The sequence below is a fragment of the Podarcis vaucheri genome (genome assembly GCF_965113315.1).
Source record: "Podarcis vaucheri genome assembly, contig: SUPER_1_unloc_1, whole genome shotgun sequence".
Classification (NCBI taxonomy): Eukaryota; Metazoa; Chordata; class Lepidosauria; order Squamata; family Lacertidae; genus Podarcis; species Podarcis vaucheri.
Window position 1 is genome coordinate 965,793 of NW_028118828.1, and position 26,476 is coordinate 992,268.

The window sequence follows — 26,476 nt, forward strand, 5'->3', positions numbered from 1 at the left end:
TAGAAGTTGTTCATCAGAGGCGAAGGCCCTTTTCAGTTCCTCAAACGCTCGCTCCGCCTCCCCCGTCCAAACAAACTTCTTTTTACTGCTGAGACAGTCCGTGATGGGCGCCGTCAGGTGGGCGAAGTTTCGGATGAACTTACGATAAAACTTTCCAAACCCTAGGAACCTCTGCACATCCTTCTTGGTCTTGGGTGTTTTCCATTCCAGCACCGCTTGAACCTTGCCGGGGTCCATGGCCAACCCCTTGTCTGACAAGCGGTACCCCAGGAATTCCACCTCCTTGGTATGAAACTGACACTTCTCCAGTTTCACCCACAGTCTGTTGGCTTGCAGCCTGCTCAACACTTCTCTGACGTCTCTCACATGTTGCTCCTCATTCTCCGAATACACCAACACGTCATCTAAGAAGGCCACGCAATTCTTGTAGAGCAAAGGCCCCAGTACGTGGTTCATGAAGGCTTGAAAACACGCGGAGCCTGTTTGTAATCCAAAAGGCATAACGAGGTATTCAAATGCCCCCAAAGGGGTGAACATGGTGGTCTTCCATTCATCCCCTTTCCTTATACGTATCAGGTTGTACGCCCCCCTTAGGTCCAGCTTTGTAAAAATCTTTCCTTTTCGCACCCTGGTCAAAATATCATCAATCCTGGGCATAGGAAAAGCCGCCGGCTCTGTCACTGCATTTAACCGCCGAAAGTCACATACCAGCCTCGGCTTGTCCGTGTTTTTTTTATCCACAAAAAACACTGGGCTACCCCCCGCTGCCTTGGACTCTCTGATGAAGCCTCTCTTCAGGTTCTTGTCAATGAACGCTCGCAACTCCTGCATTTCCCTGTCTGACATGGCATACAACTTGCCTACAGGAAGCTGTGCTCCAGGGAGTAAATTGATCTGGCAATCAAAGGGCCTATGCGGGGGTAGTTGGTCAGCTTCCTTCTCGCTGAACACGTCGCTGAGATCAGCATACTGTGGTGGCACCTTCCCCTTCCCCATTACTTCAGTCCCTGCCAGGGTGGCTTGGGCCCCTGCTGACCCCTTTTCCCCCCTGCAGTGTTCTAAGCAATGTGCTGAACCGAAGGAAACCACTCTTTGATGCCAGCCCACCAGCGGATCATGTAAGGCTAGCCAGCTCATTCCCAAAATAATGGGAGCGCCTCCCAAGGTGGCCACATTAAACGCTATCAGTTCTGTGTGCCTTGCCACCCTCATTATCATTGGGACGGTCTGCAAGCTAACTCCTCCTCCCAACAGTTCCCTGCCATCGATCGTGGTCACCTGCAGGGGGTTGCTTAAAGGGATAGTCTGTATCTGATGTTCAGCAGCAAACTCCTTGCTCATAAAATTGCAGGAGCTGCCTGAGTCCAACAGCGCCTTTATTTTTAGGGGGTGTCCATTTTGCAGCTCTAGCGACACTTCAATCACTAGAGCAGGTCGAGGAGCTTCTGGCACGGGCACTTTCACTGCTCTTTGGCCTGGCTGCAGTGCCCTGACGTTGGCAACCAGGCGTTGGCTTTTACCTGCTCCGTTTCTCCCTGCTCTCCCCCCTCAACTGCTCCCACCATCCCTTGCCATTCCTTCCTCTGGGGGCAGACTCTGGCAAAGTGGCCTGGCTGTTGGCAGAGATAGCATTTCCGGGCTCCCTTTCCCTCCTTCTTCGCCCCCTCACTGGGCTTTGAAACTGCGCGCGCGCGGGCTGTTCCGATTTCCATCGGCTCTGCCGGCGGGAAAGCTGGCTCAGGAATGTCTGGAATGCGTAACTCCTTCCAACGTTCCCCTCTCCCTTCCCGCCTCTCCAAGGCTCTTGCCTCCTGGCGCGCTCCAATGGTCAGCGCAGATTTGGTCAGCTGATCCATAGACACCGCCCTGGGGCTCCTGGACAGCTCGTCTTTCACAGCCGAAGAAAGACCTTCTTCAAATAGCATTTGAATGGGTGCTGCCGATAAATCCCACCCCAATCTGTGAATCAGCATGGTAAATTCAGTCCAGTACTCACGGACAGATCTGCTTCCCTGCTTGCAAGCCATTAGCTGTCTGCGCACCACCCCTTCCTCAATATCGCTGGAAAACATGATATCCATTGCACGAAAGAATTTCATAGTGTCCTTTAGGATATCGTTGTGCGTTGCCATCAGGGGTCGAACCCAGTCCCGCGCCCCCTTCTCAAGATGCCCAATTACGAAAGCAACTCGCGATTCCTCATCAGGGAACTCATCAAACTGCACATTCAGGGCATATTGCATCTCGGTCCTAAAGGCATGGTAATCCTTGGGGTCCCCCCCAAACTTCTGCACCAATCCTGGTACCTTTCTGGGGAACTGAGTGGTTCTCCCCTTTTTGTCAGCATCCTGAGCCCTTCTCTCCTCGAGCCTCGCCGTCTGCAGCGCAAGTTGGACCTCCAGAGCTTGATACCTTTCTTCCAAGCTTGGACCAGCTCCAACCCCTGCCTCTCCGGTTCCGGCTGGGTTGCTCATGATGCTTTCTCCTGCACAGGCAGCGTACAAAGACTGTCAGACTGCTGTGAGGGGATGATTAGCTGCTTGTGCTTAAAATTGTGCCCCTTCAGAGTTTGTGCGGCCCCACAAACCTCTGTGTGTGACAGAGCTCCTCAGACATGTCTGCTCTAGTCACTAGTAGAGTCTGACAGTGGCTGCCTGCGGAAGCGCTTCCAGCAAAGAAGTTCCTTAACGGAAACGCGTCTCCTGGACTCACGACGTGGCAGCTTCCGGCGAAGCATGGGTCTCCCTGCAGTTGCTTCTGACACCTCCCCGCTATTTTCGCTGGATGTGTCTCTCACCCCTTTCTCTCCCCTGCTGTTTCCTGCCTGGGCTGCTGCGTCTCTCTCAGCATTACTGAGATCCTCCTCCAGAGACCCCTCGCTCCCCCTCCTTGTCCCTGCTTTAGCTGCTGACTCTCTCCCAGTCTCTGGGAGCCCTACCAACTCCCTTTCCTCTGATGTCAGTTCCCTGACAAGAGGTTTCCAATCCTTAGTACAGTGTTTTCAACATTTTTTGGGCAAAGGCACACTTGTTTCATGAAAAAAATCACGAGGCACACCACCATTAGAAAATGTTAAAAAATTTAACTCTGTGCCTATATTGACTATATATAAAGTAATTCTCTTGAATAGGAATCAAATAAACACAAATGAAATAAACACAAACACTTAACATCAGTGGTGGGATTCAAAAATTTTAGTAACCAGTTCCGACATTCAAGCATGGTTTAATATTTTTTTCTTTAATGGCAAACAAAAACGTTGCGGACTGTTCTCTGCTCAGCGGGGATCGATCCACTGATCCCCGCTGAGCCGGCAGATGACAGCTCCGTCTCCGCACCTTGTGTGGAGAGGGAGATGTCAGAGCCCCGCTGCTCTCTATGGGGAATCGGATGAGAGCGGACCGCCTGTCCGCTTTCATCCGATCCCATCCGATCTGACCCCCACCCAGGACGGATGGAAAATAGGGTGGACACAATCCGGCGCCCGCTTAGTGGGCGAAAATGTGACATTATTTTTTAAAAAAATCTTTCGAATTTTTCAATTTTCCCACGGCACACCAGGCAACATCTCGCGGCACACTAGTGTGCCGCGGAACAGTGGTTGAAAAACACTGCCTTAGTAAATGTTAACAATGACTTTTCTCTGATTAAGCATGTCAATTTCGCCACCTCAGCTAAGACCATTAATTTTAACAAGCATTCCTCCACTGTTGGTAATAACGAATTTTTCCATCTTTGGGCATATAAAAGTCTTGCCGTTTGTTTGGCCTGTTCTTAATGGAGGTTGCACTTCCTTCTGTAGGATTAATGCAAGAATGGGAAACCCGTGGCATTACCTATGCTCCTGGAAAACAATTCTCATCATCCTTGACTATAGGCCTTGCTGGCTGGGGCTGAAGAGAGAACTAGCCAACAAGATCTGAAGAATTCAGGGTCCCCACACCATGACTGAATTAATCCTGCAAAAGGTTTGTCAGAGTATCACCAGAAGATTGTACACAGAAGGTAGGAGAATTTACATATACCTCACTGTGAGTTAAACCACAAAGCCTAGGGCTTGCCGATCAGAAGGTTGGCAGTTCAAATCCCCGTGACGGGGTGAGCTCCCATTCTTCGGTCCCTGCTCCTGCCAACCTAGCAGTTCAAAAGCACGTCAAAGTGCAAGTAGATAAATAGGTACCACTCCAGCGGGAAGGTAAACAGCGTTTCTGTGTGCTGCTCTGGTTTGCCAGAAGCGGCTTAGTCGTGCTGGCCACATGTACGCTGGCTCCCTCGGCCAATAAAGCAAGATGAGTGCCGCAACCCCAGAGACGGCCACGACTGGACCTAATGGTCAGGGGTCCCTTTACCTTTACCTTTACAGCTTGACAACTTTACAGTGGTACCTCGGGTTAAGAACTTAATTCGTTCTGGAGGTCTGTTTTTAACCTGAAGCTGTTCTTAACCTCCCTCCTATCAGATGTCAAAGAGATAAACAACTACTTGACATTCAGAAGACATCTGAAGGCAGCCCTGTTCAGGGAAGTTTTTAACGTGTGACATTTTAGTGTATTTTTGGTCTTTGTTGGAAGCCACCCAGAGTGGCTGGGGAAACCCAGCCAGATGGGCGGGGTACAAATAAATTATTATTATTATTATTATTATTATTATTATTATTATTATTATTACCTGAGGTACCACTTTCTGGATTAGCAGAGTCTGTAACTTGTTACCTGAAGCGTCTGTAACCCGAGGTACCACTGTATTTCTCTGCTTGTGCTGCTTTTACAAGGATCATTACTCAAATGGTGAGGGAGGGAAAGGTTTTTGCATGTGTGTTTGTGAACGAACAAACCAGTGGTTTTACGAGTCTGTTGTCATGGCAGCTGCAAGAGTAATCAGTTCCTACCAGCTTTTCTGCAAATGAAGCATGTTTTTAAAACACAGCTGTTACTTAAGAGAAGTTAGGGAAGAGAAGATAGCTCTCAAAGGCAATTAGGGAGAGCAAGCAAGAAACATATGTCACCATGATGGACTCTTACGCATTGCTATAAAACGCTGTGTAGCACTGCAAAAATAGGACCCAGGGTTTGTTTACCGGCTCGTGAGAAAGCTCACAAACCCTAAATAAACCTGAGAAAATCAACTCACCAAATACTCAAAGACTAACGTCAGGGTCTCCTTGGTCTGGATGATGTCATGAAGGAGCACAATATTGGCATGCTTCAAGCTCTTGAGGAGAGATGCTAAAGGACACATAAAGAGGGGTCAGCCTGCTGTCTGCGAGAGGGGGAAACAATTTAACAGCACAGAAAGCAAGGCAAGACTGCCTTGTCAAATTCAACTGCCCATCATTTCCACACCTGGAATTTTGAGCAGGAGCTGGTCCCAATTTGTGTTCTTCTTAAACAGGAGGAATGCCTCAGAAGCGATAGAACAGTTAAAATTAGAAACCTTTCCCACCATGCTTTTCTTATTAGAGGTTAACCAAGATGCCAAAGGGACGTGGGTGGCGCTGTGGGTTAAACCACAGAGCCTAGGACTTGCTGATCAGAAGGTCGGCGGTTCAAATCCCCGTGACGGGGTGAGCTCTCGTTGCTTGGTCCCTGCTCCTGCCAACCTAGCAGTTCAAAAGCATGTCAAAGTGCAAGTAGATAAATAGGTACCACTCCGGTGGGAAGGTAAATGGTGTTTCCGTGCGCTGCTCTGGTTCGCCAGAAGCGGCTTAGTCATGCTGGCCACATGACCCGGAAGCTGTACGCCGGCTCCCTAGGCCAATCAAGCGAGATGAGCGCCACAACCCCATAGTCAGTCATGACTGGACCTAATGGTCAGGGGTCCCTTTACCTTTAAGATGCCAAAACAGCCTAGATATTGAGCTCTCTCGATGACAGCACAGGGCAAAGCCCCAGATGCTGGCATAAAAGAACACTACCCTCTCCTACTAATTTCGGGTTGTATGCGACTCTGGATATGTTCACATTACTGCTTATTCCACATTTAGTACATTCCCACTCCTTCCATATTTATGCGAATCAACGAAGGCTGATCGCCGAAGAATTGATGCTTTTGAATTCTGGTGCTGGAGGAGACTTTTGAGAGTCCCGTGGACTGCAAGAAGATCAAACCTATTCATTCTTAAGGAAATCAGCCCTGAGTGCTCACTGGAAGGACAGATCCTGAAGCTGAGACTCCAATACGTTGGCCACCTCATGAGAAGAGAAGACTCCCTGGAAAAGACCCTGATGTTGGGAAAGATGGAGGGCACAAGGAGAAGGGGATGACAGAGGACGAGATGGTTGGACAGTGTTCTCAAAGCTACCAGCATGAGTTTGACCAAACTGCGGGAGGCAGTGGAAGACAGGAGTGCCTGGCGTGCTCTGGTCCATGGGGTCACGAAGAGTCGGACACGACTAAACGACTAAACAACAACAAATCCGCCTTCGAATCTAATGTACACCTCAATTTTCAAAACCTTGAAACCCAGAAAGCTTTTGCTGGCGAATGTAAATGTGCCAGCAAATCTAATGCGCACCCTAATTTTTGCGATGTAATTTGGCCAATAAAGGTGCGCATTACATTCGAGTAAATGCGGTAATTTTTGAAGCCTGACTCACACGATGTCAGCAACAATCCGTATTAGTCTTGTAGTTTCTTGACAAATGAGGGTGTTTTTTTTTCTCAGACACATTTCAATCCCATGTGAGTAAGAGCATAATGTGAGCATACATTGACAGTCCTCGTGCAAGCACAGATGACAGAAACCGTAAAGGACATGTACATTGGGTGAAGACATCACTGTCCCCTCTCTGATGTGAACAACTCTAAAAATTTGTCATGAAACACAGAGTTTCAAGCCACTAATGCAGGTATGGCAAAACTTGGCCCTCCAGCTGTTTTGGGACTACAGTTCCCATCATCCCTGACCACTGGTCATGCTAGCTAGGGATGATGGGAGTTGTAGTCCCAAAACAGCTGGTGGGCCGAGTTTGGCCATGCCGGCACTAATGTGAACGTACCCAAGTCATACTCAAGGAAGAGCCACTAAAAGCAATGAAATTGTTAATCATCATGACTTAAAAGTCTGTGGATTGCACTGCCTCTGTTCTGAGTATGACTTAGCTCAGTGATTCCCAAATTTGGGTCTTCAGCTGTTTTTGGACTACAACTCCCATCATCCCTGACCACTGGTCTTGCTAGCAAGGGATGATGGGAGTTGTGGTCCAAAACAGCTGGAAACCTAAGTTTGGGAAATGCTGACTTAGCTGGACAAAATCTAGTCTTTCTCATTTATCCCAATGCACAATTTCATTCAGGATGAGTTAGGATGGGGGTGGGCAGACTTCAGACTTGTTGTGGGATCTCTATACCTTGCTTTTTCACTAGCACCCCAAGATCTACAAATGGAGACAGGTGCAAAATAGTGATTAGGTGTCATATACCTAGATATAAGAAACTGAGTGCCTCTTAGTATGTGCTCATATTACATGCCAGAAATATATGTTCAGAACTTCAACTGAACAGATAACCCTTCACAAAAAAATCCACTGTAAGTCCTTTCTCCCTCCCCGCAAACTTTTTAAATCACAGTAACTAAATTTAGAAAAGAAAAAGAAAACCTTTTTCAATTGTGACTATTGTTAAATCCCCCAGAGATCTACCTGTCAATCTTGATCATTTTTTATTTTTTTTTGCTCACCCCTATTAGGAAATGCAGAGCTGAGTGGGGGAAAGAACAAAAAATTAGGAGCACCATGAGAAATTATTTCTGCAGCCCTTGCTCTTTCTAGAGGCTGGCATTAAATTGTTTATCTACCCCTTAGCAGGGGAAAATAATATGTTTCCACTGGGACTTAGAGGCAGACTAAAGCAACAGTCTTAATGGAAAATTAAACAAGCTGCTTTTGGATGTTATATCAGTGGGAGCATCTAAAGGCCTGAAGGCAATAATTAAAATCTTAATCTAATGCATCAACTCAGAGACACCAAGAAAACTCTGGACATTTTGCCCAGTACAAGATCAACGAAAACAATTATGGCGGGAGAACACTCTCAAAATAGGTATTGGTACCACACCAACAAAAAGAGTAACTTTTTGCCCTTGAGTAACTTGCAATTTCGGTGGTTCGAATCCCCGTGATGGGGTGAGCTCCCGTTGTTCGGTCCCAGTTCCTACCAACCTAGCAGTTTGAAAGCATGTCAAAGTGCAAGTAGATAAATAGGTACCACTGTGGCGGGAAGGTAAACGGCATTTCCGTGCACTGCTCTGGTTTCACCAGAAGCGGCATAGTCATGCTGGCCCCATGACCCAGAAAAACTGTCTGCAGACAAATGCCGGCTCCCTCGGCCAGTAAAGCGAGATGAGCGCCGCAACCCCAGAGTCATTTGTGACTAGACTGTCAGGGGTCCTTCACCTTTACCTTTTAACTTGCAATTTCTTTGGTTTCTTAGAATTCCGAAGCAGCTCCAGTCACTTCTAGTGAGAATATACTAGGGATGTCCAAGAGGTCCATCAGGATCGACTGGGCAATTCCCGGGAGGTTAAGGTAGATCACGGTAGATCGCTGGCTCCTCCATCTGGCCCTGCCCCCTCCCCCCATCGTCTAGATTGCTAGAGCGGAAGCTGGAGTTTCCTCTGTGCGGCAGACTGTCATTACTGATCTGTTTGTGAGAGTTTTTTATTTTATTTTACCCAAACCCCTAAATAAACGGATATTCCCTATGACCTGAATCCGCACCCCTAAAATTGGGTTGTTCCTCCCTAAAATGTGTGACGTTCCTCTCTAAAAAAAGCTTAACAACCTTGACCTGAAACAGATTTTAATCATGTGAGTAGATCGCAGTCCCCTGGAAGTTGGATGTACCTGGAATATACTATTGTCATTTAAGCTAGGGGCAAAGGTAAAGGGACCCCTGACCATTAGGTCCAGTCATGGCCGATTCTGGGGTTGCGGCGCTCATCTCACTTTATTGGCCGAGGGAGCCAGTGTACAGCTTCCGGGTCATGTGGCCAGCATGACTAAGCCGCTTCTGGCGAACCAGAGCAGTGCACAGAAACGCCGTTTACCTTCCTGCCGGTGCGGTACCTATTTTATCTACTTGCACTTTGACGTGCTTTCGAACTGCTAGGTTGGCAGGAGCAGGGACCAAGCAACGGGAGCTCACCCTGTCAAGGGGATTCGAACCACCGACCTTCTGATCGGCAAGTCCTAGGCTCTGTGGTTTCACCCACAGCGCCACCCACGTCCCATTTGTGATAGGAGCCCTCCTTAATTGTATGTGCCAGGAATTGCCAGATATTATTGGTTGCCTGAGAGACAGCAGGAGTCAAGGTGCATAGTACTGCTGACGAGGCTTATTTAGGCACCTGAGGCAGAAAATCCCACATGCATCTCTCTTTCCCCCCACCCACCCCCAAATCAGATGCCTGAGGCAGCCTGGCCCTGCTAGATGAGATAGTTTGGCAGCAAGGAAGTGGTACTCGGCATGTATGTAGACGCACTTTTATTAGTTCCTATATTGTAGGGCTCGGACCTGGTACAGAAAGTGGATTCAGGAACTGAGCCCTGCTGCCAGAGATGGTGAATATCTTACCTTCTCTTATGGTTGTACAAGGGACTCCTTCCTCAGTCTTCAGGCTGATGACTTTCAAAGCTACTAGTTGTCCATATATCCTAAAGGGACAGAGCACAACTGATGAAACCCTATACATAACAACTGGATCCACTATTTAAGGCACACACAAAACTGTTTCAACCTAGTTCAGCCACTGGTTCAGTCAACTGATTTAGTACCATTGAAGAAGCAAGTTGTGTATTACATACTAATGCGTGTAACATTTTTAAAAATATCTTTTTATTATATTTTACATAAACAGAACAGTGTATTTGGTATACCTGTAACCAAAAAGCAATGAATAAAATTTAAAATAATAGAAAGAGAAAAGAAAAAGAACAATCAGTGACAACTGTGTCAGGAAATATGATGCTGTTGTGTTGCCATAAATTAAAAGTTGTTTTACGCATTTGTAGAGTTTTGCAGGAGGTCCACATTTCTCACACCAGTTTCCAATTATTATTGGAAAAGAAGTCATGGAAACTCAACAACATTGTAGTGCAAATTTCTTCTAGCACACATTTTTCTGCAAAGCAATTTTATTTAATATTATTCATTTTTGCAAGCTACTTCTACTGATAGATGCACTGAAAGTGCAAATTTTGAAGGACGCCTGCAATTTGGTTCGTGTATTATTTCAGAAAGTGTGATTTAGGTTGGTTGGCATTTAAATCCGAATTGAATCAAACTTCTCCCGCAAACCAATGTTCTGCGAGTTTTGAGAATACAGGATAAAAAACTTTCCCCTGTTCTCCACATTGTGGTCATATAGTATTATATGACATGTAGTTTTACAGACACATGAAAACAGTACCTGCACGGAGAACCCACTACTTTTAATGGTTGCCCAATATATTTATATATGCTTTAATAACATACATCCACAGTTTTCCAGCAGGGAAGCAGTGGAGTTAAACAGTGATTCTGTTAGGTAATGTTAGAGCCTGAACTTAATGGTCTTATTTGTTGCTGTTGTTTAGTCGTTTAGTCGTGTCCGACTCTTCGTGAGCCCATGGACCAGAGCACGCCAGGCACTCCTGTCTTCCACTGCCTTCCTTCAGTTTGGTCAAACTCATGCTGGTAGCTTCGAGAACACTGCCCAACCATCTCGTCCTCTTTCGTCCCCTTCTCCTTGTGCCCTCCATCTTTCCCAACATCAGGGTCTTTTCCAGGGAGTCTTCTCTTCTCACAAGGTGGCCAAAGTATTGGAGCCTCAGCTTCAGGGTCTGTCCTTCCAGTGAGCACTCAGGGCTGATTTCCTTCAGAATGGATAGGTTTGATCTTCTTGCAGTCCATGGGACTCTCAAGAGTCTCCTCCAGCACCATAATTCAAAAGCATCAATTCTTCGCCGATCAGCCTTCTTTATGGTCCAGCTTTCACTTCCATACATCACTACTGGGAAAACCATAGCTTTTACTATACCGACCTTTGTTGGCAAGGTGATGGCTCTACTTTATTATTATTATTATTATTATTATTATTATTATTATTATTATTTGTAGAGTCTTATTTGTAGAGGGTGAGAATTCTCCATATGGTCATGTGCATTTCTTCCCTTAATTCAAAATATATGTCATCAGCCCTGCTGCAATTGCTGTGTGTGTGTGTGTGTGTGTGTGTGTGTGTGTGTGGACTTTTGCTCCAAAGCTCTGCCCAGATGGCCCAGCTGGTACACCTTTGTCTATGTGCCATCTTCAACTCACAAACAAATCTTCCCTCCCAGTGTCTGCAGGTGAAACGTCCTCTAATCCAGGTCAGGCAAACTTTGCTGTATGCATCATATTTAGATAATTGTGTAAGAAAACTTTTTAAAAAAATATTACAAAAATAAAATAAACATTCAGAAAACATTTTGCAAATGTTTAAAAAGGTAAAGGGACCCCTGACCATTAGGTCCAGTCGTGGCTGACTCTGGGGTTGCAGCGCTCATCTCGCTTTATTGGCCAAGGGAGCCAACGTACAGCTTCCGGGTCATGTGGCCAGCTCACTAAGTCGCTTCTGGCGAACCAGAGCAGTGCACGGAAATGCCATTTACCTTCCCGCTGGAGCGGTCCCTATTTATCTACTTGCACTTTGATGTGCTTTCAAACTGCTAGGTGGGCAGGAGCTGGGACTGAGCAACGGGAGCTCACCCCATCGCAGGGATTCAAACCGCCAACCTTCTGTACAGCAAGTCCTAGGCTTTGTGGTTTAAACCACAGAACCACCCACGTCAAATGTTTACAAATGCCTAAAATTAGACCCAAAACTACTTATCTTCAGTATGACTATTTCAAGCTACCTTTTTTTTATAGCCTAGAACAGATGCACAAATATCAGACTTTTCATTTCCTCTGCAAACATTTTCTTTGCATTCTGGAACGTTTCTTGTAATACTTCATCTATCATGTGATGCTTAAGTTGATGGTGCTCAATTAATCTGATACATTTTAATCATTATAGGTTCAACTAATGCAGGAGTAGCCAAGGTTTCCCATGTAATATCACTCACCTGCTGATTCCTTTGTATACTGTGGAATGAGAACTGCCACCCAGCTTCTCCAGATTCAGGTAGGATGAAGCATTTCCAAACGGGAGACCTCTTCTTTGCTTAGATGAGGGTGAGGACAGAGAAAGCCTATATTCAGTACTAGATTTAACAAAGGAGTTTCAAACCCAGCAGAAACACAGGCTATATTGTCAATGAATGGAAAACGGATGATACTTATTACTGGATTGATTTGGTATGGTATTGAAGTGAACACGCTTTTGAAGTTACCCAAAATTATTCATCGGACAAACTGGATAAGCAGCTGATTTTCAGCTGATTACATGATGTGGAACAAATCCGCAGCTGTTCGTTTCCAAAAAGAGAGGTGATGGGATTCAAGATGGCCAGGAACGAACACAGTCTGACTTGCATGTCACCAACAAGGGACAGTAAGAGCTGTTTGACAGCGGAATGCTCTCTCTTGGGAGGTTGTGGACTGTCCTTTCTTGGGGGTTTTTAAACAAAGGTTGCATGACCATCTGTCATGGATGCTTTAGCTGAGATTCCTGCATTGCAGGGGGTTGGACTGGATGACCCTTGGGGTCCCATCCAACTCCACATTTCTATGATTCTGTGATCATCATTGGCTCATCTATTACATTTATTGTCAAATTTATTTACAATGGGTTGGACTGCACATTTAAACGCATAAAGGTAAAGGGATCCCTGACCATTAGGTCCAATCGTGACCGACTCTGCGGTTGCGGCGCTCATCTTGCTTTATTGGCTGAGGGAGCCGGTGTACAGCCTCCGGGTCATGTGGCCAGCATGACTAAGCCGCTTCTGGCGAACCAGAGCAATGCACGGAAACGCCGTTTACCTTCCCACCTGAGTGGTACCTATTTATCTACTTGCACTTTGACGTGCTTTCAAACTGCTAGGTTGGCAGGAGCAGGGACCGAGCAATGGGAGCTCACCCCGTGGCGGGGATTCGAACCACCGACCTTCTGATTGGCAAGTCCTAGGCTCTGTGGTTTAACCCACAGCGCCACCCGCGTCCCTTACCTTTACCTTTAAACGCATACATGACTATAAATGCCTTTTATTAATCACTTTATGCAAGCTTACCCACTGGAACCTCGCAGCAAAATCCAGCTCCTGAGAAGGATCACTGAGACGGCGTTGTCGTCGTCTTCCAGCTTTTTGGACCGGAAGTGTCTGGAACCACTGTGGCTGCGTTGAATCCATTGGCTTTGGCATCTTGTTTGGCTCTCTCGCCTGGCCAGGGCAAAAGGGCAAAAGAGAAGGCACCCAAATATAAATATTCCTGCCCACATCTTTCATTTCTTCACAATTTCTTACACTGGTGCTGTGTGCATACGTGGCTATGTTGAGTAGAATGCACGTAAGTCTACCGTTATTAGTCGAGCCAATGAATTTACACCATCTTGCTTTCTCTCATGCTTTTTTTTGCAACACAGCTACATAGGATTATTGCTATTGAGAGTCCTACTCAGAGCCATTGAAAATAATTACTAACCCTAACCACTTTGAGGGGTTTTTATATATAAACAGATGGTATTAAAAAAATGTGAACCAAATAAACTTGGATCAATTAATTTTAATGGGTGTACCCTGAGACTCTACTCCAGAGATTTCCGTATACATCCCATGGAAAATATGATCCCTTTTCCTTCTCCCATATATGTAACTCCAAAGCCAGGCTGGAATACCACTTACCTTCAAAACACAATCTGCTCCATTAGGCTGAATAGTGTCTTGTGATGAGTCTTCTATCTCTTCATGGCAACATCTGCAATTAGACTTGAAAGCGTTTCCGCATAGTACCTCTCCCATGTTCTCCTGTCTTCCGACGGTTTGCTCTTCTTCCTTTCTCTTGTTATCCGTTTCCCCTTCAGTTTGCCAGAGCTTGGAAAGGCATGAATGTTCATATGACTTGCATAAGGTCTCGGCCACAATTGGTCTCATGACTTCAGAAACCTTTTTTCTTCCACCTACCACCCAGTATGTCGAATTCATTCTTGGTGCAGCTCTCTTGATTTAATAAACATGGCTTCTGAAAGCGAGCATGCTCAGGTAATTTCCAGGTGATCTACTTATTATTGATCTGTTTGCAACAAAATTAAACACCAGCTATTCATTAAGCATTTGTGTTTGTTAGGTTAGACAACATGTCAAAGCAAGCATTGTCCCACATTTTCTATTGCATTTTCGTGTTATAGTGGTACCTCGGGTTACATATGCTTCAGGTTGCATGCGCTTCAGGTTACAGACTCCGCTAACCCAGAAATAGTGCTTCAGGTTAAGAACTTTGCTTCAGGATGAGAACAGAAATCGGCAGCTGGAGGCCCCATTAGCTAAAGTGATGCTTCAGGTTAAGAACAGTTTCAGGTTAAGAACGGACCTCTGGAACGAATTAAGTACTTAACCCGAGCTACCACTGTACTTGCATGATCAGAAAAAGACTGTTCTTTTGAGGCTATGTTGTGCAAGCCTTCCAAACCAATTTTTACAGAGCTACCTGAATTCTCTGTCATGTGAATGAATTCCACTTGGAAAATGGCAATGGGCTGGAACAAAGTCTGTGGTCTGCCAAGGCAGGAGAAGAGACAGCTCTTCTCTTCTAGGGATAGCAGAGATATTTACATTCGATGTCGTTTGCATTTAAAGGCAAATCTACCTAATTCATACTTTCCAAAAGAATACATGAACTGAAATACAGTGGTACCTTGGGTTAAGTACTTAATTCGTTCCGGAGGTCCATTCTTAACCTGAAACTGTTCTTAACCTGAAGCACCACTTTAGCTAATGGGGCCTCCTGCTGCTGCTGCGCCGCCAGAGCACGATTTCTGTTCTCATCCTGAAGCAAAGTTCTTAACCCGAGGTAATATTTCTGGGTTAGCAGAGTCTGTAACCTGAAGCGTATGTAACCTGAAGCGTCTGTAACCTGAGGTAGCACTGTAAAGCCATTCTTTGAAATCTGTAGTCTTTCAAATGCTGCACTGTATAAATGTGTACAAAAATGCATACACTAAAGTGAAGTGTGTATAAAAATGCATATTTGTGAAAATAACACATAATGCACTTTTTAATTGGGGGGAAACCATTTTGCAACAATGTGTATATTGGATAGAATTTCATACAAAAAATGTGTATTTTAGGAGAGACTCATACTAAAATGCTGATGAATTTTCACAAAGCTTTTTTTTAAAAAAAGGAAACTGATTCAGAAATGTGGAGAACTGAACTGTAAATTGGAAAAGGAAGAAACTGTACAGCATTAGTGGACTGGGAATGTGGGCTTTGGGGTCTGTGGTTGCACGTAGAAGTCCCCAACCTGGAACTCAGCTATACAACTGCAAATAAAACGTTTTAAGTGCAATATTGCACTTAATGAGGATGGATGGCGGCTAACAGATTGAGATTGAATCCTGACAAGACAGAAGTACTGTTTTTGAGGGACAGGAGGCAGGCAGGTGTGGAGGATTCCCTGGTCCTGAATGGGGTAACTGTGCCCCTGAAGGACCAGGTGTGCAGCCTGGGAGTCATTTTGGACTCACAGCTGTCCATGGAGGCACAGGTCAATTCTGTGTCCAGGGCGGCTGTTTATCAGCTCCATCTGGTACGCAGGCTGAGACCCTACCTGCCCGCAGACTGCCTCGCCAGAGTGGTGCATGCTCTGGTTATCTCCCGCTTGGACTACTGCAATGCGCTCTACGTGGGGCTACCTTTGAAGGTGACCTGGAAACTGCAATTAATCCAGAATGCGGCAGCTAGACTGGTGACTGGGAGTGGCTGCCGGGACCACATAACACTGGTCCTGAGAGATCTGCAATGGCTTTTCCAATACGTGGTTACAGCAGCAAGAATACTTCTGGCGCAAAGATGGAAGCAGGAAGAAATTTCAACAGTGGAAGAATGGAGAATGAAATTGACTGAATACGCAGAATTGGATAAACTAACTGGGAAGATTCGATATCAGAAAGACAAAAAGTTTATTGAGGACTGGGGGAGATTTACAGAATATCTGAAAAGCATATGTGATATACAGACAACGCTTGTTGGTTTTGAAGAGTCTCTGTGAAAAATTAAGAAATATTGTAAAAAAGAAAGTAGGAGAAAGAAAGAGGAATGGTTAAAGGTAATAATAAGGTTAGAAATGCATTAACAATAGAAATTTTAACGAAAGATTGGCAGAGAAACTGAGGGAAGTCAAAAATTGATGATTATGTGATTAAATATGAGCTGATTGTATAAAAATATTTGGAAAATGAATAAAAATTATTATAAAAAAGAGAGAGATCTGCATTGGCTCCCAGTATGTTTTCAAGCACAATTCAAAGTGTTGGTGCTGACCTTTAAACCCCTAGACAGCCTCGGTCCTGTATACCCGAAGGAGCGTCTCCACCCCCATCGTTCAGCCCGGACACTGAGGTCCAGCACCGAGGGCCTTCTGGCGGTTCCCTCATTGCGAGAAGTGAGGTTACAGGGAACCAGACAGAGGGCCTTCTCGGTAGTGGCACCCGCCCTGTGGAACACCCTCCCTTCAGATGTGAAGGAAATAAGGAGCTATCTTCTTTTTAAAAGACATCTGAAGGCAGCCTTGTTTAGGGAAGTTTTTTATATTTAATGCTGTATTGTTTTTAACACTTGATTGGAAGCCGCCCAGACTGTCTGGGGAAACTCAGCCAGATGGGCGGGTTATAAAAAATAAATTATTATTATTATTATTATTATTATTATTATTATTATTATTTGTATTACTTGTTGTTGTTTTGTTGTTGTTGTTGTTGTTGTTGTTAATATACAAGGTAACACCAAATATCGATGGTGAAACTTATGGAAAATTCAATGTATTTTTAAAAACTTTTTTTAAAAAAAATCAGAACTTTTTTTTTATGTGTATGTAGATTCCACCCAGGATAGCACTTGAATTTATTGTGGTGCACTACCTGTCAGACAGAGTGAACAATCCTTTGGCCTACTGGACAGCCTGAAGCCACGTGTGCTAGGACCTAGGTTAGGTTACCCACAAGCTGCTGTCTTGCATACTGGCCCAAATCCCAAGTGAGAGGGTGTTTTGAAGATGGGTAGTTATAATTTCACCTATCACAGCCACTTAAGAGGCTGAGTTGGTGGAGCAGGTGGTGTTTTTAAAAGTCAGTCACCTGCTGCCGGCATTCCCCAAACTCGGTTTCTGAGTGAGTGCCAGCTTCACACTCCTGGCTTACTGCACCCTTTGTTTAAAGTTAATTTTAAATTGGGGCTTCTTCACGGCAGTGCCTCAATTCTGACTGCTTCAATGGCTTTCAACTCTGAACTCGGGACACTCTTTGGTGTTCAGCACAGTGCCCAGGTGGGTTCTGCGGCCAACTTAATTTCTCCTGCTTCAGAGGGTTGGTTAAGGTAAAGGACCCCTGGACGGTTAAGTCCAGTCAAAGGCAACTATGGGGTTGCGGCGCTCATCTCGCTTTCAGGTCGAGGGAGCCGACGTTTGTCCACAGATAGCTTTCCTGTCTAAACCACTTCTGGTGCCAAGACAGGCTCTGTTGCAGGAATGACGAATAAGAGGGGGAGGAAGCCGTGGCTTTGTTATCATATGTGACTCTGCGTTTGATCTGGCAGAACCCCCTGAAAAGATTGATGTCGGAGAAACAGGTCTGAGAAAGCTAATGAGCAGACGCTGAGACTCTATTTTATGGAAATGTTGAAATGGCGTCTGCCGTCTGAATACGACTCTTGGATTAATGCGAAAATCCACACAGGATTATAACAAAGTTCGTTTCAACTTGCTTGTGGAGACTTTCAGAGGTTATAAAGAAAGGGGGAAAAATACGATAACAACAAGAAAATTGAAAGATGATTTGTAAAGGAAAACAACAAAGAGATGAATGGACAGAACTGTGAACATCAAAGCAGCAGAAATAAAAGATGATTGGACCCTTTCTGAGCTCGAAGCATGGGTACCCCCAACAAAAATTTAAAATCCGGTTTTGAAATTTGGAACTAATGTGATTGGATCCGTTTGTTAATAAAAAATATTTTAAAAAATTAAATAAACCGCTTCTGGTGCAACGGAACACTGTGACGGAAAGCAGAGCACACAGAAACACTGTTTACCTTCCCACTGCGGCAGTACCTATTTATCTACTTGCACTGGTGTGCTTTCAAACTTCTAGGTTGGCAGGAGCTGGAACAGAGCAACGGGAGCTCACTCCATTGCTGGGATTTGAACCGCCGACCTTCCGATTGGCAAGCCCAAGAGGCTCAGTGGTTTAGACCACAGCGCCACCCGCTCCCGACATCCAGAGGGTAGGATTCGAATCCAATGCCTTCAAGTTACGAGAAAGGAGATTCCAACTAAACATCAGGAAGGACTTTCTGACACTAAGAGCAGTTAGACTCCACGAGGTGGTGGACTCTTCCTCCCTTGGAGGTTTTAAAGCAGAGGTTGTGTGGCCATTTGCCCTGGTTGCTTTAGCTGAGACCCCTGCATTGCATCGACACCCTACAATTCTACTCTGAGAGCCCACAGAGGAGACTATTAAATTTATTGTCATGCTGCTTTACGCGCTAATCTTCCCACGGCAGAGAAAAAAGGCAGAACGGTGATCGCAAAGTACTGGAAGACACAAGACCTACCCACTTTAGAAGAATGGCAGATGAAGCTGATTGACTGTATAGGACTGGCAGAAATGATTGGCAGAATCCGTGACCAGGGAGAAGAGTCGGCAGAAGAAGATTGGAAAAAAATTAAGGACTATCTACAAAAATATTGTAAAATTACGGAATGTTGAATGATGCTGGATTGAAATTAAGTGGTTTCAAGCTGTAACTATGATAAAATGATTTTCTTTTTGTAAGCAAGAATTTAAAACTACAATAATTTAAGATGTTGAGATAAGGATTTGCTGTATAAACAATTTAAACTGGGTATACAAGAAGGGGAGGTATGAGGAGGTCGGGGAAATAAGTCACAAGAAAATAAGTTGTGAAACTTATGCGTTTTTAATATTTTTATGTTTGTTTGTTCTTTTTGTTTGTAAAAAATTGGAAATTTTAATAAATATCTTATAAAAAAAGAAAAAAGGCAAAACGATACACCTTGACAGGTATCTGAGGGGACGCTTAGGGCACTGCAGTCAACGCTCTCCTCCGTACCACAGAGATGATAATAGCAGGGCCGGATTTAGGTTTGATGAGGCCCTAAGCTACTGAAGGTAATGGGGCCTTTTATATGTCCAGCTGTCCTTTGTCAACAACAAATTGTCCCTGTTTTTTGTGTTGAATATATGCTATATGGTAATTTATGGACCTAATAGGTATCTAAAGCCATTTGCACATGTTGCCATGCAACCAGTCCATGCAGAATGTAGGCACCCTATATATATAGAGAGAAATGAGGGGTATTTTGGGGAGCAAGCTAGCAGGCATTACATAACTGGAGCCTACACAACACAAAACACTGTTGCTGTATATGTTTTATTTCTTATATTTTGGAAATGTACATCCAGTTGTTTTTTCCCCTTTAATTTTTTGGGGGCCCCTAAACTATACCTTGTTAAGCTTTTACATAAATCTGGCACTGGATAATAGAATGGTCGAGTTGGGAGGGACTCCAAGGGCATAGCTGTCAACGTTTTCCTTTTTTTAAGGGAAATTCCCTTATTCCGAATAGGATTCCTCGCAAGAAAAGGGAAAAGTTGACAGCTGCGCCCAAGGGTCATCTATCTCAACCCCCTGCAATGCAGGAATCTCAGCTAAAGCATTCACCTCACATGTGCGTATAAAATATCTCTCTGTGTGTGGGGTGTGAGAGGACGGTGCCTCGCCGCGCGTGAGGAAAAACCCAGGTTGGCCGAAGTTGACTTTCTTAGCGCCCCTCGCACTAGTTTGTCCCACTCGGGGCCCCGTCCTCGCGCGCGCTCTCCGCCCGGCCTACCGCCCCCGCCTTCGCTTTCCCAGCCTCTTTCCCTAATCTTCCCTCAGCAGAGCCCGAAAGGCTGGCCCCGCCCCCAGGCCCCGCCCCTCCCTCCCGCCCGCTCTTTACGTGAATCAGCTGGTTTGAGCGTCCCTAGAAGCCGGCGGGGAGCTCGGCGGCTTACAGCGTAAGGCGCGCGGTTGCAGGTGAGAAGCGCGGGGGGGACGACGACGCCACACACGCACGCACGGGAGGGGGGGGGAGAGGGAGAGGGGTGGTTAGTAAGGGAGGAGGATGACGACGGCGGCGACGACGCCGGGTTCCGAGCGGCTCGCGCGCGCCAACTCCCAACCGCCGCTTTAGCCCCCTTTCCCTCCTCCTCCTCTACCCCACCCCTCAACGCGCGAGGGGTGAGTGAAACTTAAGTCACGTGCTTAGCGCGCGGAGGGGGGGGGGAGAGGTATGAGAGAAAACGGACGTCGCCCGCCTCACGTTTGGAACCAGCCTCACCTGCCTGTCGTCATTGCTCTCATTGACATCGTTGCTGTGGGCTGCCTGTCATTTAATAAACCAGCACGAAATTTATTTTCTTTTTTCTGTAGGGGGGGGGGCAAGGCACCTCCATCTATCTGTTTTCGTTAACACAAATATATATATATATGGGAGGGGAGGGGAGGGACTGTGTGTGTGTGTGTGTATATATATATAGTCCCTCACCTCGTAAGCACTGTGGCCTTTTCCTGTCGTGAAGGGAAAGGGATGTTGTTTCCACTCCCTTCCTTCCTCCACAAACGTGAAGAGACTTAAAACTAGCATCAAGTGTGAACCTGTTGAGTTTTGGAGTTCGGTCCTTTTCCCCTCCGCTGTAGCACCCTGCTTGTGGTTAACGCTTAGCTGGAATGAAATATTCAACGCAGCAATAGAGAAATTAAAATAATTATTTATTTGTCAGACAAATAAATGAGAGGCACAGTGGTATATGGTTACCAAGCTCTGGCCTGGCTCCTGCCATTATGGCCAGCCCTTATATTCCCTTAATCCAGCCCCCTTTGCTCCTCCTGTGGCTGCCTCTGTCCAATCAGCCTAGTTGGATTTCCTATTGGCTGATTGCTATACCCAATCCTAAAAGATACACCCACATCCTCCTGTCCTTATATGGAACACAAACAGCTATATATTGTTACATCTATAAATGACAAATAAGTAGTAATATATCTTACATGTGTCTCAACAAGGAATCTTAATTACCAGCTCACCTCTTGCCCTCCTTGCCCTTTTGCCTTCTAAAACAAATGGTTAATCTTAAATTTTTATCTTAAACATATGTCAAGGATCTTGAGTTTCACATCAACATTGAAAGATCTCCTTCATTTGAAGGTTTCTAAACAAATGTTTGACAACTAATAAATCAGGACTGCTCAGGACGGCGTCTCTTGTCTAGCAAGGGGGGCAAGACTGGTGGTTGACTTAATTTCAAAATACAACTCTTAAAACTATATGAAATCTAGCATTTCTTAAATCCTTTGCATAATTACATTTAAGACAATATATTTAATACATAACATAGGTAGCCTTTTAAAAGGAATAAGGCCTTTGTAAAGTAAAAAGGAACTCAGTAAAAAAAAACAGCTTCAAAAGAAGCCTCTCCAGTTTACAACCCCTCCTTCAGCCAGCTGCTTTTCCCATTAGGAAAAAAGACTTGCCAGCTAGATGCTTCCCCATTTGGTCTTGGCCTTTTAACCTTAGAAAGAAGATCTGGGTCATTTTACTGGGAGGCACATTGATATTATTTTACTATTTACCAACTATTAATTATGTTTATCTCTGCCTTTTTATCTTCTGTAACATGTAGGGTCAGTGTCCGTTTTCAGCCTGTAATTTTAGCTTTTACGACTTTGAGAATTGTTTTCTGCTATAAATCAAAGGGGCCCTTGTCTAGGAAAAACATTTGCCAAGGTTCTCTAAGCAGCTGGTCTTTTGCCTGACATGAAACTTTTGAAAATCTAAGCCCATTTAATTTAGGAACCTGATCAAGATATAAGCCAATATATGCCTTGATTAAAAATGCAGTCTATATTCAGATGCCACATTCCCCCCTTTCAAGCTCAAGGACCTTGCCACCAAGAGTCCTTGATAGCTTGAACTTCATCATATTCCTGAGTTAAAGCTCTGTATAGGGCCATGATATGAGGTAGAGTTTCATTTGAAACCATCTTGCTAATTGTACTTCTAAAACATGAAATGATACATGGCATCAAACATAAAACCATCACTACTACTGTCAAGAAAAACAAGCAAGACAATAGTATCCCTTTTAGGTAACCAACTGGTGAGCCATCCCATATCCCATCCTTCCCATGTTTGTACTGGGACATGTGCTATACTCTCCTTCTTTGTGGCCAACACACGGATTGCCTCACCATTATCTGAAATGTTAAAGCAACAGGCATTCCCTGTCAAGTTCAAGACTCCACATAGGGCTCCCTGCTTGGCAAGTACATAATCCATTCCCATTTACAGCTGCAAAATGACGGCTCTACTTTCATCCAGCTGTTATGCAATAAGTTCCACTACTGCTTGCAATCGAATTATTCTGTTTAGATTATAAATAGGATCCCGTGCCCCTTGTATGGGCTCACCAGGATTCCAGGAGGCAGGATCATAATAGGCTATCATGCGCTCTAGTGGCCAATCATCAGTACCGCTCCAACTTTGGGTACTTCCTCCTGCTATATGAGAAATATCAGCGTTTCTTTGTGTTCGCTTTGCTGAACTAGTGGGCATAATCCACACTGGTGGTAAAACCCCCATCCCAGGAAACAAGTCCCACTCCATTTGGAAGGGAGTTTCTTGTATGCCCATTCTCCACATATCCACCACAACCATCGGGTCTGAGGGTTTTGGTATGTGGAGTGCATAAGGCAAAGTATCACAAGGGGTATAGAGTTCACAGTGCAGTATGTTAGATTGCCTTTTTCTGTCACAGTTATGTTTCATACCACTTTCCATGCATGAATAAAAGGAGGTGCACAGGGCAAGGCATTCCGAATTCGATAGGTAGTACCGTGTGCCCAGGTATTCTTAATATTATCCCAAGTATAGTGACAATGAGAAGAGCCTATCATGGTAGAATCAGCTGCATCTGATGATTTATGTACACAGAATTCCCCTTGTACAGGTATAACTCGTAATGGTTTAGTTGAGTTCCATCCGGGGAAATTCTGTACTTCTGTTTGGTGTGGTATTTCGCTTACCATACCAATGGCATCTAATGGTATCGGTAATAAGGGCATACCTCCCTCTGAATCATCTGGCCCAAGAGAGCAAACAAGGCAATTGGTCCTATTTGCAACATTGGCTACCATTTCAGCTAAACCTACCCACATATTGTGGTCATAGCGGAATCCATATTTAGCAAATTTGGTCAGATTCAAGGACCCTTCCCCTTCCCAAGGGATCAGGATTAATAATAAAATCATGTTGATGTCTAGCATATGCATTCCTTTCACAAAAGATTACCTTATTGTGATAGCAAATAAATATTAGTCCCAATATAATTCCCCCAGTGACAGAAATGGGGAACCACCAAGACCAAAACATATATCCCAAGGATCCCCAATGTGTAATATCTCTGATAATTGTTCCACAAGGGGGCAGTCAATCAATTGTATAAGAGAATCTTTCCGCTCACAGTCTCTGGTTCAGACGCTCCTCAAGCTTCAGGCGTGCGCAGGTCAGCCAGCTTCCAGTGTTGTGGCTGCAGCAGGCCGGTCGTCTAATGTCGCCCGTGACCCAGCCCGTTCCCCGTAGGGCTAGATACAGGGGTTTTTGGAGAGAGTCAGTTTTAAAGGATTAGAGGGGTCACCTTTACACGTCCAACTGCCTTCGGACTTCTTCAAACGGGAGTGATGAATCCAGGGGGGTCACCTCAGCTACCTTCACCGCTGTTGGAGTAGAGAGCAAGACGGTGTAAGGTCCACGCCACTTAGGTGCAAGTGGATCACGTTTCCACTCTTTCACCCATATGCTATGCCAGCCTGGAGCTGATGAATCGGCACGGCAATGCTGCACGGCGTGCGCTCGAGGGCCCACCTGTTAAGATAAAAACAAACAAACAAACAAACACGGGAGAGAGACAAAACACGGGAGAGAGATTGCACTTGTCCCTGTGTCGCATGGTCTCCTATTTGTTTGAGGTCAGTTGGAATATCCTGAACAAAGGAGGGCGGCCTCCCATACAGGAGCTCAAAAGGTGACAACTTAAGTCTTTTTGTGGGTGTGCACCGAACACGAAACAGTGTTATGGGTAACACGTCTACCCTCCTGAGACTTTAGACAGATTAGTGGGCTTCTGGCATGCCCTGCAGATACCTTGCACAAGCATCTGGCAGTAGGTGTTAAGCCTGGCCAGGTGAATTGCATTGTTTGGATCCCAATTAGGATCTTCCAAGGGAAAGTTGTCCTGGAGATGACGGTCAATATTATAAATATTTCCCACTCTGGCCTGCTCACGCAAATATATCTGTGCCTTTTCAATTATGTCTCTCCTTTCCTCAGTGGTGAACAGAGTATTCAGGAGCTGGCGACAATCTGTCCAAGTAGGACTATGAGTATTTACTATTGAAGTCACCAAGTCCATCATAGCCCGAGGTTTTTCTGCGAAAGATAGGGTGTTTTCCAATTCATCAGATCCGTAGTTGTGAATGGAATGTACTGGAGGATCGAAGTTCAAGGTGGCCGTGGTCCGGGTTGCCCATTAGCCAGCACAGGTTCCTCAAGTGCATCAAATACTCTTCTAAGAGGGGCTACTACGTGACCTTTCTCTTCGCTTTGCTCTAGGGGCCTCAAATCATAGGGGATGGTATTTGTCCCAAGGCGTTCTTTTAGCAGCTTTATACGCCTGGCTGTATTGCTTGCTGACCGATTAAGGTCTCCCTGTAACTTCTGTAATAATTCTCTAGGACTTGGATGTACAGGGGTTTGGGGTAGGCAATCAGTTGTTCCACTAAAAGAGACTGTAGATGGAGTTCTACTGGGACTCACAGATGGAATAACCACTTCTGCTTGGGCTTTATTATAGGCCTCCAATGCCTCCTGAAGATATTTATCATAATCTATCAAGGAATCAAGTTCTGTGGCTCCAGCCCCATTATTCATTCCACTTTCTTGCCTTGGGGTTACAACTGGTGGAGTGTTTGGATTAGGCTCCCTTCGATGTGGAGCATAGGGTGGAGGTGGAAGCAGCTCTTCCTCTGGTCCCTCAAAAATGGGTTTGAGTTTATTTGGCAAGATTCCTTTCCTGGCTTCGGCTTTTACAGCCAATAATTTGCATCGTTGGACTTTGCATTCCCTTATCCATGGAGGATTTTTATTTAATGTGCTCAGCCAGGAATCTATATATGAAAATTGTTCTGGGCATCCTCCAGTTTCTTTGGCGATGTTAGACCAAAGTTTGCTTACTAAATTTATATCAAAGGTTCCTTGAGATGGCCATTCAGTATTTTGCTTCGGCCACTCTAATTCACATAACGTTCTCAGGCGCTCTGGCGTCATTTTGACTCCATATGCCCCTGAGAAGGCTTTCTTAAAATTACTTAACATGCATTCAAGAGGTGTATTTCCCCCCTTTGAACCCCCAACTCCCATTGTATGGCCCTGTGAAGTATCCACTCAGTCACTCACACACACACTTCGTGAGTTTCCTTGCTCAGTGAAGTCGCCTTACTGAGAACCGAAGTACTACCCACTCCACACTCAGGTCAGCTACAGATTGCTCTGTACTTTCTCACACATACAATGCGCTAGATACTTCACCACACACTACCTCCCATTCTTCCCTTTTCCCCCACCAGACCACCATCTGATATACCCAACCACCTAGCGTACTCAGTTCCCACTTACTGAGACGCAGAAGTTTGATCAAGACTTCTCTTCCTCCCAATTAATTGGAGGGCCAAAAATCCCTTTGTGCACTTACCCTTGGTTGGTTCCGTTTCCCCCCGGTCCGTCGCCGCCAGTGAGCAGGGTATCAGACAGATGAGACTTCTGCGTTCCCCTGGAAAAAAACTTTCCAGTGCGCGCTGGGTAAGCAGTTTAGAGATCCTCTCTCTTGTACCCTGCCCAGTAGGGCGAAGGGGCTGCGTTCCAGCAGACCACTTATCCGAGTCGCAGGCACCATAAAATGTAGCACCCTGCTTGTGGTTAACGCTTAGCTGGAATGAAATATTCAACGCAGCAATAGAGAAATTAAAATAATTATTTATTTGTCAGACAAATAAATGAGAGGCACAGTGGTATATGGTTACCAAGCTCTGGCCTGGCTCCTGCCATTATGGCCAGCCCTTATATTCCCTTAATCCAGCCCCCTTTGCTCCTCCTGTGGCTGCCTCTGTCCAATCAGCCTAGTTGGATTTCCTATTGGCTGATTGCTATACCCAATCCTAAAAGATACACCCACATCCTCCTGTCC

At 45.2% G+C, this 26,476-nt stretch overlaps 2 protein-coding genes across 3 annotated transcripts in view; one reads left to right on the forward strand and one right to left on the reverse strand.

Annotated features, from left to right (window-relative positions):
- Positions 1 to 14,032, reverse strand: part of CDK15 (cyclin dependent kinase 15) — a 67,498-nt gene extending 53,466 nt beyond the window's left edge. Inside the window, 6 exon segments of the mRNA XM_082242375.1 lie at positions 5,131 to 5,225; positions 9,574 to 9,653; positions 12,087 to 12,184; positions 13,194 to 13,343; positions 13,806 to 13,928; positions 13,931 to 14,032. Coding sequence (XP_082098501.1) covers positions 5,131 to 5,225; positions 9,574 to 9,653; positions 12,087 to 12,184; positions 13,194 to 13,343; positions 13,806 to 13,928; positions 13,931 to 14,017 — 633 coding nt within the window. The 5' untranslated portion in view covers positions 14,018 to 14,032.
- A 6,080-nt stretch (positions 14,033 to 20,112) lies between these two features.
- The window catches only part of ALS2 (alsin Rho guanine nucleotide exchange factor ALS2), a 64,693-nt gene continuing 58,329 nt past the window's right edge, over positions 20,113 to 26,476 (forward strand). For both annotated transcript variants that reach the window (XM_082242342.1, XM_082242344.1), the window contains exon 1: positions 20,113 to 20,213. The gene's annotated coding sequence lies outside the window, so the exon portion shown is untranslated. The remainder of the gene's footprint in view (positions 20,214 to 26,476) is intronic.